This window comes from Schistocerca cancellata, chromosome 1, assembly GCF_023864275.1.
Source record: "Schistocerca cancellata isolate TAMUIC-IGC-003103 chromosome 1, iqSchCanc2.1, whole genome shotgun sequence".
NCBI classification, from domain to species: domain Eukaryota; kingdom Metazoa; phylum Arthropoda; class Insecta; order Orthoptera; family Acrididae; genus Schistocerca; species Schistocerca cancellata.
The window spans coordinates 569,442,163-569,455,525 of record NC_064626.1 but is presented as its reverse complement, the minus strand read 5'-3'; the positions used below and the strand labels follow the sequence as shown (position 1 = coordinate 569,455,525).

General features: G+C 38.3%; 1 protein-coding gene across 4 annotated transcripts in view; it reads left to right on the top strand.

Annotated features, from left to right (window-relative positions):
* The window catches only part of LOC126181517 (protein pellino-like), a 145,206-nt gene extending 132,321 nt beyond the window's left edge, over positions 1 to 12,885 (top strand). For all 4 annotated transcript variants that reach the window (XM_049924780.1, XM_049924777.1, XM_049924778.1 and 1 more), the window contains one exon: positions 8,998 to 12,885. In XM_049924780.1, coding sequence (XP_049780737.1) covers positions 8,998 to 9,115 — 118 coding nt within the window. In that variant the 3' untranslated portion in view covers positions 9,116 to 12,885. The remainder of the gene's footprint in view (positions 1 to 8,997) is intronic.
* Positions 12,886 to 13,363: the final 478 nt, after the last annotated feature.

The window sequence follows — 13,363 nt, the reverse complement described above, 5'->3', positions numbered from 1 at the left end:
TCGTACAAACATACCGCCGTTCAAGTCTAGTACAGATTCCAGTACGGAGGACATAGTAATAAACATCCCTGGGGTTGTGAAGCAGCTGAATGGGTTGAAAATAAATAAATGACAAGTTCCTGAGGCGGATTCCAATTCGGGCTAACAGAGAGTACTCTACTGCACTTGGCTTCTTAGTTAGCTTGCATTTATTGCGAACCTCTTGCTCAACGTTAAGTCCCGAGGACTGGATGTGCGGCTGTTTGCTGATGATGCTGTGGTGTACGGGAAGGTGTCGTCGTTGAGTGACTGTAGGATGATACAAGATGACCTGGACAGGATTTGTGATTGGTGTAAAGAATGGCAGCTAACTCTAAATATAGATAAATGTAACTTAATGCAGATGAATAGTAAAAAGAATCCCGTAATGTTGGAATACTCCATTAGTAGTGTAGCGCTCGACACAGTCACGTCGATTCAATATTTGGGCATAACATTGCAGAGCAATATGAAGTGGGACAATTATGTAATGGCAGTTGTGGGAAAGACAGATAGTTGTCTTCGGTTCATTGATAGAATTTTGGGAAGATGTGGTTCATCTGTAAAGGAGACCGCTTATAAAACACTAATACGACCTATTCTTGAGTACTGCCCGAGCGTTTGGGATCCCTATCAGGTCGGATTGAGGGAGGACATAGAAGCAATTCAGAGGCGGGGTGGTAGATTTGTTACTGGTAGGTTTGATCATCACGCAAGTGTTGCGGAAATGCTTCAGGAACTCTGGTGGGAGTCTCTGGAGGAAAGGAGGCATTCTTTTCGTGAATCGCTACTGAGGAAATTTAGAGAACCAGCATTTGAGGCTGACTGCAGTACCATTTTACTGCCGCCAACTTATATTTTGCGGAAAGACCACAAAGATAAGCTAAAAGAGATTATGGCTCATACAGAGGCATATAGGCAATCATTTTTCCCTCATGCTGTTTGGGAGTGGAACAGGGAGAGAAGATGCTAGTTGTGGTACAAGGTACCCTCCGCCACGCACCGTACGGTGGATTACGGAGTATGTATGTAGATGTAGAAGTGCAAAATGGCTAAGCAGGATTGGCTAGAGGACAAATGTAAGGATGTAGAGGCGCATATCACTAGGGGTAAGATAGATACTGCCTACAGGAAAATTAAAGAGACCTTTGGAGAAAAGAGAACCACTTGCATGAATATCAAGATATTTTTTAACCAACAAACTAATAAAGCATTTAAATTGTACATTGACTCCTCCTTCGAAACCTGGTGCGAGTTTTTGCATTTGACAATCCAAGTGAAGGAGTGAGAGAGCGTATTAAAAAGTTTGCAGGTAGTATATGCATCTTAAATAATTCATTAAAACATTAATCAATGGTTAAGTTTAAGTTGTTTGTGAACAGTCAGCTTGCGGCTTCACACACATTCGGATGAATAAGAACTGTAAAGAAGCAAGGATATTTCACATCAACACAGAACATCATATTCACAATTCATGGACCAGTACACAGTAATAAGGATATCTTAACCAATTATTGAATGTAAGCTACAATTAAGCTACAATTGTGAAATATGTGGAATGTTGTTAGTTTTGAAAACAGTCTTTTTGTGTGTGTGTGCGCGCGCGCGCTTGTGCACTGGTGCGCATAGCAACCTACAGTGGTATTATACTTTGCTAGAAGTCTGGTATTTTGTGTAAAAAAATCTATTTCTTTCCCTTGCTTTTAAGCATGAATTGTGAAGTTGATTTAAATTCTTTTAAGACTTGTAAGATTTCATCACTGATGTAGATGGTTCCAAGCTGCTAATACTTCCAACATTCATAAAAATATGTGCCCAAGTGTCACCCTTGATTTTCAACTTTTGAGTGCCTTGTTGTATTTAGACTAACAGTGATTGCATTATGGATTGGTGAATCAAGATTCTCAACTTGTGGCTCGTCAGCGTGTCAGAACTATACAGTCACAAGCTTTGGGCATACTTGGCCACCATTGGAGGGCATGGTAGTGTGTATTAGTATAGTAAGATAAAGGATCTTCATTTAACTGTTTGAATCCCTAAATGATACAAATGCTGACAGTTAAGGCTAAATAGTCAGTCAAGAACAATCTTTGACACATTCTATATCCTATTGTATGTGTAATGGTCGTGCACAACACTCTCTGTAGATTTTTTCATTGTATGATCAAAATGGAACTTACGATCTCAATTTTTGTGCTACTAGGTGGGGTGGACCTACCAATGGTAATGATTGGCCTTAAATACTTAAACCAGCAGGAAATTAGTTTTGTATTCATGTGTTTACTAAGGCCACTTCTTTGAGAAACACTGTTTTTTAAAGCCAGCAGTGATACTTCAACAAATTGTCGCCATTTTACATCTGAAGGATCAGGAGTGAATTGGAAGTGCTTTGAATTCTTGTCTGAAATTTTGAAAATGCACATTTCATTGTAACACAGCTAAAAGAACTTTAATATATGTGGAGACTGTTGTCATAATTTCTCCAATAGAAGGCACCTTAGAAATGTCCCTGAGGCTGAGCTATATTCCACTGTCAGTTTGAGTTGTGAAATTGCTCAAAGATAGGGTTGCTGCTTGAGCTAGAAAAAATTAACAGGAATTGTGTGATTTACTGAGAAACTTAAAACACCACTAAAAGCACTAAGGAACCCACTGCTTACTCCCTGCACAGTTTCAAATGTCAAAATGTTGACAATTCATTAATCCATTACAAAAGAGTTGCCATTTGAGATAGACATGCTTCATGAGTCAGTCACATGTGTGTTAGTCATTTGAGTATTGATCTTATTTGAGGCAGAGACTGTCTGCTCTTCATTTAGAAGCAAAAGATCCTGGAAGTAAAGGTTACTACATTTCTGTTGGTTGCTGATCTGAAGGGAGGAGAAGAGAGGAAGCATTATCACCATTCCACATCATTTTTAAGACCAGTATGACAGTGTGCCACTGAGTGAACTGAACTGTGTCACTCTGTAATAACTAAGGGATCGATCCTGATGTGAACTTTCAGGAGCAGCAGTTCAAGCAGTGAGAGCTGAAGCCTGTTACATAATTAGAGTGGAGAGGAGTCATGAAGTTAATTCTTGAATTTTGCAAACTGTTCCACCATAACTGTAAAAATTTGATTAACTGAGAATACTTCAGACACACAAATGCACAATAACTGCTGTTCTGGAATCACCATAACTACCAACGATATAGTCCAGAAAGTGGAATAGTGTGTTGCAATGCCACTCATTACTGTATGAAGTCTCTTCCAGTGTGTGTCAGGTAAACCTACTCTGGTTAATCTACGGCTGATCTTGGATTCAGAGATGATGTGGCTCAAATCCATATCTGGATATCCTGTTTAAAGTTACTCATGCTCAATCCCTAATGATCTTACCTTCCTATAGGCCAGGCCTGTTCATGAGGTGCCTAGGAGAACGCAAGTGGCCAATGCAAATAGTTCACTGTCTTCAGAGGAATGACCATGTACCAGGTTCACCAAAGCCTTAGATGCAAGCATATACACTTAAGACGCAGTGCTTAAAGTGAAGAATAGTTCGTTCTAGACCTGCATTGTGACATGCAGCTGTATGATAAGTTTCATAATAAAATAAATCTCATAGACTTGTGTAAAAGCTTTCCCTTTCATAAATTTCCTTGATGTGGCAAATTTGTAGCTACAGTTACGTTGATATTTGGACCTACATACTAGTACAAGCAATTTTTTTTCCACCATTAAGAGAATGAAATCTGCACACATAAGCTGGCTGACTGCCTTCAACTTACAAGGTTGTCTTCATATTAGCTGTGCTCAGAAAGTGGTACCAACATTGATCCTTTAATGAAAAGCAAAGTAAGTTGTTATCATTGGCATACATTGTTTTTATGTTTAACATGTGAATAAAACAGTCACAAAATACGAGTTGGTGTCAATTTAAACTTCACCCAAAAATATTGTTTGTCATAAGGCAGCATCAGTTGTGAGAAAAATCATGTTTTGTACCTAACAGCCCCACATTCTTAATTTGAAATCTCTGGAGCATTAACATTTGTGGCCATACAATAGACTTGGTGAAAGCAGTTTCTCATTGCAGAGCTAACTTGTTCAGATTCCTCCCTCCCGTCCCCTTACCCCTTCATTAGTCGCCGAGAGCCAGCCAGTTGCTCGTGGCTGTGGCATGAGCGTATACTGATGTCTCTTTTTTTCTTTGCTTCTTGATCCCGGCTTCGTGAGATATGTTTTGAAGAGTCATGGTAAAAGTTTGGTAGTGGTGTGGGACAATCTGTTGTGGGTGAATTCATTTCCGACTAATAATCTGTACAGTTAATGTGAAATAATTTCACCTGATACAGTTTATCCTAGAATTATAAGCTGATTGCTCTGTTTTAATGAAGTAATACCCGTTCAGTTATATTGGCATTTATTACTGGTTGTGATGTGAAGTGCTGCTTGGCAGTGTTGGTGAGTATTCAAAATCTACTTGCAATTAATGTTTGTTTATCACTAAGAATAGTGTTCGTCTGTGAAATGCGATATCAATTAAGTTACACAACAGTTGGTAATTTAACTTTTGAAACTGCTGGTTTATTGGCATTTCCGGAAAAGAACACTTTTATACTTCCATTCAATCAGCAAATTCCATGTAACAGTTTGTATGTGTAATGGGACTTATTACGCCGTAAATTGTTCTAATGAATGAATTGATTTGCATTACAGTGTTGCTAAGCAACATGATCAACAAGGTGATATGTGTCCTAATTAAAACTTACATCTACATCTACATCTATACTCCGCGAGCCACCTTACGGGGTGTGGCGGAGGGTACTTATTGTACCACTATCTGATCCCCCCTTCCCTGTTCCATTCACGAATTGTGCGTGGGAAGAACGAGTGCTTGTAAGTCTCCGTATTTGCTCTAATTTCTCGGATCTTTTCGTTGTGATCATTACGCGAGATATATGTGGGCGGTAGTAATATGTTGCCCATCTCTTCCCGGAATGTGCTCTCTCGTAATTTCGATAATAAACCTCTCCGTATTGCGTAACGCCTTTCTTGAAGTGTCCGCCACTGGAGCTTGTTCAGCATCTCCGTAACGCTCTCGCGCTGACTAAATGTCCCCATGACGAATCGCGCTGCTTTTCGCTGGATCATGTCTATCTCTTCTATTAATCCAACCTGGTAAGGGTCCCATACTGATGAGCAATACTCAAGAATCGGACGAACAAGCGTTTTGTAAGCTACTTCTTTCGTCGATGAGTCATATTTTCTTAGAATTCTTCCTATGAATCTCAACCTGGCGCCTGCTTTTCCCACTATTTGTTTTATGTGATCATTCCACTTCAGATCGCTCCGGATAGTAACTCCTAAGTATTTTACAGTCGTTACCGCTTCCAATGATTTACCACCTATGGCATAATCGTACTGGAATGGATTTCTGCCCCTATGTATGCGCATTATATTACATTTATCTACGTTTAGGGAAAGCTGCCAGCTGTCGCACCATGCATTAATCCTCTGCAGGTCTTCCTGGAGTACGTACGAGTCTTCTGATGTTGCTACTTTCTTGTAGACAACCGTGTCATCTGCAAATAGCCTCACGGAGCTACCGATGTTGTCAACTAAGTCATTTATGTATATTGTAAACAATAAAGGTCCTATCACGCTTCCTTGCGGTACTCCCGAAATTACCTCTACATCTGCAGATTTTGAACCGTTAAGAATGACATGTTGTGTTCTTTCTTCTAGGAAATCCTGAATCCAATCACAAACCTGGTCCGATATTCCGTAAGCTCGTATTTTTTTCACTAAACGTAAGTGCGGAACCGTATCAAATGCCTTCCTGAAGTCCAGGAATACGGCATCAATCTGCTCGCCAGTGTCTACGGCACTGTGAATTTCTTGGGCAAATAGGGCGAGCTGAGTTTCACATGATCTCTGTTTGCGGAATCCATGTTGGTTATGATGAAGGAGATTTGTATTATCTAAGAACGTCATAATACGAGAACACAAAACATGTTCCATTATTCTACAACAGATTAACGTAAGCGAAATAGGCCTATAATTATTCGCATCTGATTTATGACCCTTCTTGAAAATGGGAACGACCTGCGCTTTCTTCCAGTCGCTAGGTACTTTACGTTCTTCCAGCGATCTACGATAAATTGCTGATAGAAAGGGGGCAAGTTCTTTAGCATAATCACTGTAGAATCGTAAGGGTATCTCGTCTGGTCCGGATGCTTTTCCGCTACTAAGTGATAGCAGTTGTTTTTCAATTCCGATATCGTTTATTTCAATATTTTCCATTTTGGCGTCCGTGCGACGGCTGAAGTCAGGGACCGTGTTACGATTTTCCGCAGTGAAACAGTTTCGGAACACTGAATTCAGTATTTCTGCCTTTCTTCGGTCGTCCTCTGTTTCGGTGCCATCGTGGTCAACGAGTGACTGAATAGGGGATTTAGATCCGCTTACCGATTTTACATATGACCAAAACTTTTTAGGGTTCTTCTTTAGATTGTTTGCCAATGTTTTATGTTCGAATTCGTTGAATGCTTCTCTCATTGCTCTCTTTACGCTCTTTTCCGCTTCGTTCAGCTTTTCCTTATCAGCTATGATTCGACTACTCTTAAACCTATGATGAAGCTTTCTTTGTTTCCGTAGTACCTTTCGTACATGATTGTTATACCACGGTGGATCTTTCCCCTCGCTTTGGACCTTAGTCGGTACGAACTTATCTAAGGCGTACTGGACGATGTTTCTGAATTTTTTCCATTTTTGTTCCACATCCTCTTCCTCAGAAATGAACGTTTGATGGTGGTCACTCAGATATTCTGCGATTTGTGCCCTACCACTCTTGTTAAGCAAATATATTTTCCTTCCTTTCTTGGCATTTCTTATTACACTTGTAGTCATTGATGCAACCACTGACTTATGATCACTGATACCCTCTTCTACATTCACGGAGTCGAAAAGTTCCGGTCTATTTGTTGCTATGAGGTCTAAAACGTTAGTTTCACGAGTTGGTTCTCTAACTATCTGCTCGAAGTAATTCTCGGACAAGGCAGTCAGGATAATGTCACAAGAGTCTCTGTCCCTGGCTCAACTTTTTTGAATAAATTATTGGTTCGTTTTTATCAAAAATCAGTATTTGTCTCAAAAAGTGATTTCAAACTTTGTGCAACAAGTCCAAGCATGTTTGCAATATGCGATTTAATGGAAAGCTCCATCATGCACTAGCGTGTAACGTGTCTCAAATCGAGCGCGCAGATTTCAGTTTTCCCTGATGGGCTAAACGACTTTTTGTAATAAGTTGATGTGTCTATCACACGTTAAGTCTAAGTGAAAATGGATTTCTCTCTATTTGGCTCAAAATCATTAAATGAAATTCACCACACAGGTCAGCGAACTGTACACGCATGCTTTTAGTACTCGTAAGTGGTAACGTGTCTAAGAGTAAAAGTCACACATAAATTCACACTTTTTACATGCATACAAAAATCAAAACACCTTTATATTAAACAGATAAATTATGGCATGCAATTACTAATTAAACATTTCCTATTCTAAATAAACTTCAAGAACTTGTATTTCATAATCAATAAAATTTTATCCCATGAAAGAAACTGTTAGTCTGCTAAAACGGATTCAGATTACTGTCAACTCGTGTCTGGACGATGACATCACGAATTGATACTTGCTTGGAATCAACGAAATACCTGTATTGAAAAAACTATCAGTTGAGTGATTTACGGACTCTTATGACAAAATTGGTACCCCTTGTATTGCTACAAGCACATGCCAGCTCATAGGAGCAGATCGGTGACTGGGCTGCTGTGGCCTGTGACCGTTCCTTAGTTTGCAGGAACCTTCTGTTACCATTCCTGTACTGTTACCATCCACAGTACAGTGGTCAGTATTTGTGGTTAAGTTACCTGGTTCTATTCTCAGTATCAAAACATTATCACATTAGCTACAGCTGACTGATCAGAGACTAGAAAAATGGAGTGGAAAATAAGGTTTGAACATACCTTGTGAGAGAACTGCTTCTGTGTTGTTTTTAATCGTGATTGTTACTTTTGTAATTGGCTTGACCTAAAACAGTGGTGTAGCACAGTAAATTTAGTGAGGTTCATGTGTCTCATATTCAGTTACAAAATTATAATGCTCTTATGAAAAATGTACTTTTAAGACTCTCAACTTTTAAAAGTGAAAGATCTCTGTAGCAAATAGATCACAGGTACTACAGCTCTGTAATGCTTTGGTTTAGTTGTGGTTAGACCCTTGAGGCTTAAGAGAAAAGTCCTCTAACTAGATGTGAGGTACCAGCTGATGACTTGTTTTGAAATATATATATCCTTTGTGTGTAATCAGTGCTGTGTCATCTATGTCAAGGTGCTCTTAATAGATAGCACAGTAGATTAGCTTGTATACTTTGTAGCCTCATGTGACAAGCACAAGTGTAGAAAAGTTTTGAAAAGAAAGTCCAGTGTACAAATAGCATGAGGCAATGCTTTGTAGTTGGTGTTATATATTGTTTTGTGGTGATTGGATTTGTGCTCAGTCTGCTGTAGCCAGACATACACAATTGTACAATTGCAACACCACTGTACACATGTATACTAAAAGAGAAATGGGCAGGCAAAAGCTATGTATAGACAAGTGAAAATTTTTAATTTGTTGCTCTAAAATGTTCTTTCATGCTTAGAGTACTTTCTTCGTGGTTAGAGGCCAACCATGGTTTGGTCTTTACAGATTGCTATTTATTTTGCTAATTGAATGTGTTGTAAACTGAATTGTATGTTTCACTAATAGTGATGTGTGCATGTTATGGCTGTAGTATGTCTAAGTGGCAGTATGATTGATGTGCACGTGAGAATGTGTTGATTGTAGAACATTGACTGAGACTGTAATAAAATATTTGACTCAAAGTGGAATTTCTACTTCTAAGCAATTTATAATTTGACAACTCATTTGTTTTGGTTTTTGCTGTGTTTTAGGTACTGGTCCAGTATAAAATTACCAAATAGGAAAAGTAGTTTTGAGGCAAAGTGCCCTTTCTGTGAGGCTACGTTAGCAAAGCCTGTGGGTTATGTGCAGTTGAAGCAGATGACCTGAGCATATGACTAAAGGCTGGAGCATATGCATCTTGCTTCTAAGTTTTGTAATGTCCCATAAGTATGATGTAAGCTAATGGTGGTACTTGCCCCTGGCAAGTGACAATGTTTCCATGCTATGTTTGGAGAATCAGCTTCTGAGAAGTTCAATACCAACCAGTTAATATATTCAAGCTAATATTGGTTCTTGTCTGTGACAAGTGAAAACTGATACACGTTACTTTAAGAGACTTGGATGTACGTATGGGTGGGGACTGGAAAAATTCGATTTATTTTACGGACAATTTCGGTTCTACTTTTTGCCATTTTCGATGTCATTTCCTCGATACGTATTTTTCATAGTTCATCTTGATTTTTGTCTTATTTGTTTCCAGTACTGCGTTTAAAATCAAAATACACCTCTCAGTTACATTAATTTGTTAGATATTAAACATAAAATTTTTTCAGTTTTTGGACAGAAAAAGAAATTTTCCCAACAAATATTAGAGTTAGTTCATTTTGTCTTATTTCATTGTAATTTAGTATTTTGCTGAGATTGAAAGTGTACATTTCGACTACATTATATTTATTACATTTAAAGATCAAATTTATTACATCATTGTACAGAAAGGTAAACATTTATATTACACCAATCGATATCTGCAAAGAAAAGTTAACATTAACTGTACACCAAGGATGGTTTTTCATATGAAATCATTGCCATTAGTTCCAAGTTCTCTTCTGAGATATTGTGCTACCAGTCTGTTTGTACTTCATTATCTTGTGAAAATAACTGCTCCCAATCTCTGTTTAAACATGGAATCCCAATTGCCTTCAGTGCAACTGCAGCAAATTGTGGGTTTTAAGAGTAGTTCCCTGCAGACATTTGACAATGTTCACAGCTCCTGCTGAAAGCTGTTGTTCAGCTTGATCCTGAAGAGATTTGCATCCTTTTAGAATATCTATATTGCTAAGAGCTGCTATGCCAGGTGTGCATGAGAGACTGTTTGCATTTCAGCATTAGTATAGTTCATTATTACTGTCTTAAGATTGAAACACAATCCTAGGATCGAAAACAGACACATACATGGATCTGTAACTGCAAGCATCATCAGCTTTGTAGATACAATCTAGTGCATTTAAATGTTTCTCTCATTTCTGCCTGAAGAATATACCTCTTCACCTTTTACACAAGTTTGCTGGTGTACTGACAAAAAATTCAACGTGCACAATAGCAAAGCTATTTTACAGCTGTGTTAACATGAATGTAATTCATTTGAGGCAGGGAAATTTGAAGACTTTATTCATCATATCATTTGCATGTACCTTAATGAACATGAACATGGCCTCCAATTGAACGTACATCCTCACTAGAAAGTTAATTACCCTAATCAGTTCCTAAAAGCACTCCATCTTCAGGCCACGAGTGGCCTACCGGGACCATCCGTCTGCCGTGTCATCCTCAGTGGAGGATGCGGATAGGAGGGGCGTGTGGTCAGCACAGCATATCATCACTGCGGAAGAATTCTACCATGTCTTCAAAATATACTGCCACACAAGTGGCTGTGGAAAGCCAAGAGTTTCAGCTTGTCAACACTGGAAGAGGTGCCTTCGGATACCTCTTCACCGCCCTTAAAAACTGTAGATGTAAATGTTTTCTCTTCCTGGTATTTGAGAATGAGCTCTTTAAGTTAAATATAACTAAGTTCAGTTTCAAAAGTTCCTTGGAAAACAATCTGCCAACAGATTCAACTTGTGTGCCCAAAACTGAAAATGGTGCAAATGGGTCTCCTATAATTGTTTTTCAATGAATTGACTCATTTTTTCATATACATAGCATTGTCACTTACGATAGGTTTATCATCATCATATTGACTATTATAGTCTTGCAAAAAATCCAATATTGCATGAGCACACAGTGTAAAAGTTTGCTGTTCAAGAACTTACTCGCTTGCCGTAAAAGGTTTTGTTCGTTCCCTGTATCAACAGTCTTCACTGTCACAGCAAAAACATGATAACCGCTTTTTTCAGTGGTCTTGTCTGCTAAAACTAAAACATCCTCATCAGCTAGTTCTTGCATTATCCCATTTTTTGGTTGCTTTGGATTGAAGGTACCACAGTTTCCCTCCTCCTCTTGAGATGAGGAAAGTCATTAACACCATATTCAAACGAACCCCACTGTTAGCATTCAATTTAAAAATATCCAAATTGAATCTGTACTAACAAAATTTGTACTTTTTGAAATGTACAATGGCAAGCTGAAAAATACAATTTGATTATTTTGCTGTGAACTAACAGAAACCACAGCTTATCTTCGATGATGAATTCGTTAGTTTTCTGCCGAAAATCTTCATTTTCCAGTTTGTCCTTTGAACCAGATATTTTCAGTGGTTTTTCTTTTTCTTGATGACTTCAAAGCTGCTGCTATTGGAGCTGGCTGCTTACATACACACTGGAATTGTTGAGTCTATTCCCTTTGTGCTTCTCACTGTGCATGTATTTTAATACAGTATCTTTTCTGTCCCATGATATTCTGCTATTGAAATATTTAAAGAATACGTAGATTTATCAGGAGCATATAGACCATCAGCTTCGGAACTTCCGTGCTCATACGTTGGCAGTTATCATACGTTGGCAGTAACTGCATGCTTTGGCATTTTTTACAACCTCGAAAACTCTTTCTTTGAAGACGATCAAAATAATCAGTGAGAAAGCCCAAGAATATTTGGACACTACTGTACTGTTGGACAAATCTGAAACATAACAGCTATCCTGAGAAGCCAAAGATCTTGCAGCAAGATGAATTTTGACCGACAAAGAAATTCTTCAAACTGCTTTTGATGGCGATGTCTGCACAGTCCAGTCACTATGAAATAAAATAATTTTTGTTGGTTGTTAATTTCGAATTTTTCCTGTCCCTAAATATGGGTTATGTGACCAGAATTGAATATTTTTTAAAAGTATTATGAAAGTACAATATGTTAACCAATAATAGACTAATCTCTCTCTCTCTCTCTCTCTCTCTCTCTCTCTCTGTGTGTGTGTGTGTGTGTGTGTGTGTGTGTGTGTGTGTGTGTGTGTGTGTGTGTTTGCGCAAGCGGATTTTGTGTTATTAGCATATGCTCCCATTAGAGAAAAGCACGAGATGGGGAACCACCAGAAAGGACACCTAGAAGTGATCTTTGATAAGGCTTCAATTTTACCCTGCAGGAAAACAGTAACTATGGGTTCAGAATGATGGAGAATAGCTTATAAAACTCTAAAAAATTTAACTAAATAATCTCACCCATCCTAACAAATCCTGTTGCTGTTCTAAACCAACAGGAATAAAAATGTTAAAGAGGTCTGCTGGAGGGGCCCCATTGTTTACATCCACTGAATATCATTAGTAAGCAGCTTACTTTGGTCTAGGAAGTAACTTCACTCATGTAGCAAGTTATTTCTAGAATTACTATTTAAATATTATTCTGTGTTGTCTTGAAAATCAGAGCATGCAAATGTTAAAGGAGACTGGAATGCCATTTGAGAGAAAAATTACGCAGTAATCATATAGGAATAATAGTTATCAAAGTTTCAGTTTCTGGCTTATTATTTGTTGAAGATGTGAGCACTGCGGCTTCAAAACTTCCTCTCATCAAGTGCAAAGATAATGTGTAGCATAAAACATTCTTTCTGCATCTTCCAGACGAACTATATTGCTGGGAGGCTAATACTGTGATTTATGTTTGTAATCTATATTTGTTAATTTACCCTGTCTTCAAAGAGTCAATAAATTTTTCATTTTTATAGGAATTTGTGTGTTTATTTTTTGTTCTCACTGTACCCAACACAAAAATGACCTAGTCTTCATTATAATGTTAATTAGCTTTTACCAGATGAGTTTCAAGGTTATCAGTAAGTCAATTATCTTATGGTGAAGAGTTCTCTGGCTTCCAGCTGGGTGGCAGTTTCTTCAGACTGCGACGTTTCGACGAGTGACATACTCATCATCTTCTGGCGTAGATGATGAGTATGTCACTCATCGAAACAGTTTGAAGACACCGCCACTCGGCTGGAAGCCCAAGAACTCTTCACAAGCTGTATAGCCGGGAAAACATATATTCACATTCAGTTATCTTCATTTATATCTTGTTCTTACATAGTAGTTGTGTTCCTATTTCTATTCCTCAGATTACAGCGCCATCTGTGGCGAAATGAAGGAAATGCTTCAGACAAAACATTGTAGATTTTGCCATAGAATCAAAATCTGCAATAAAAAATGGGGCTCCCA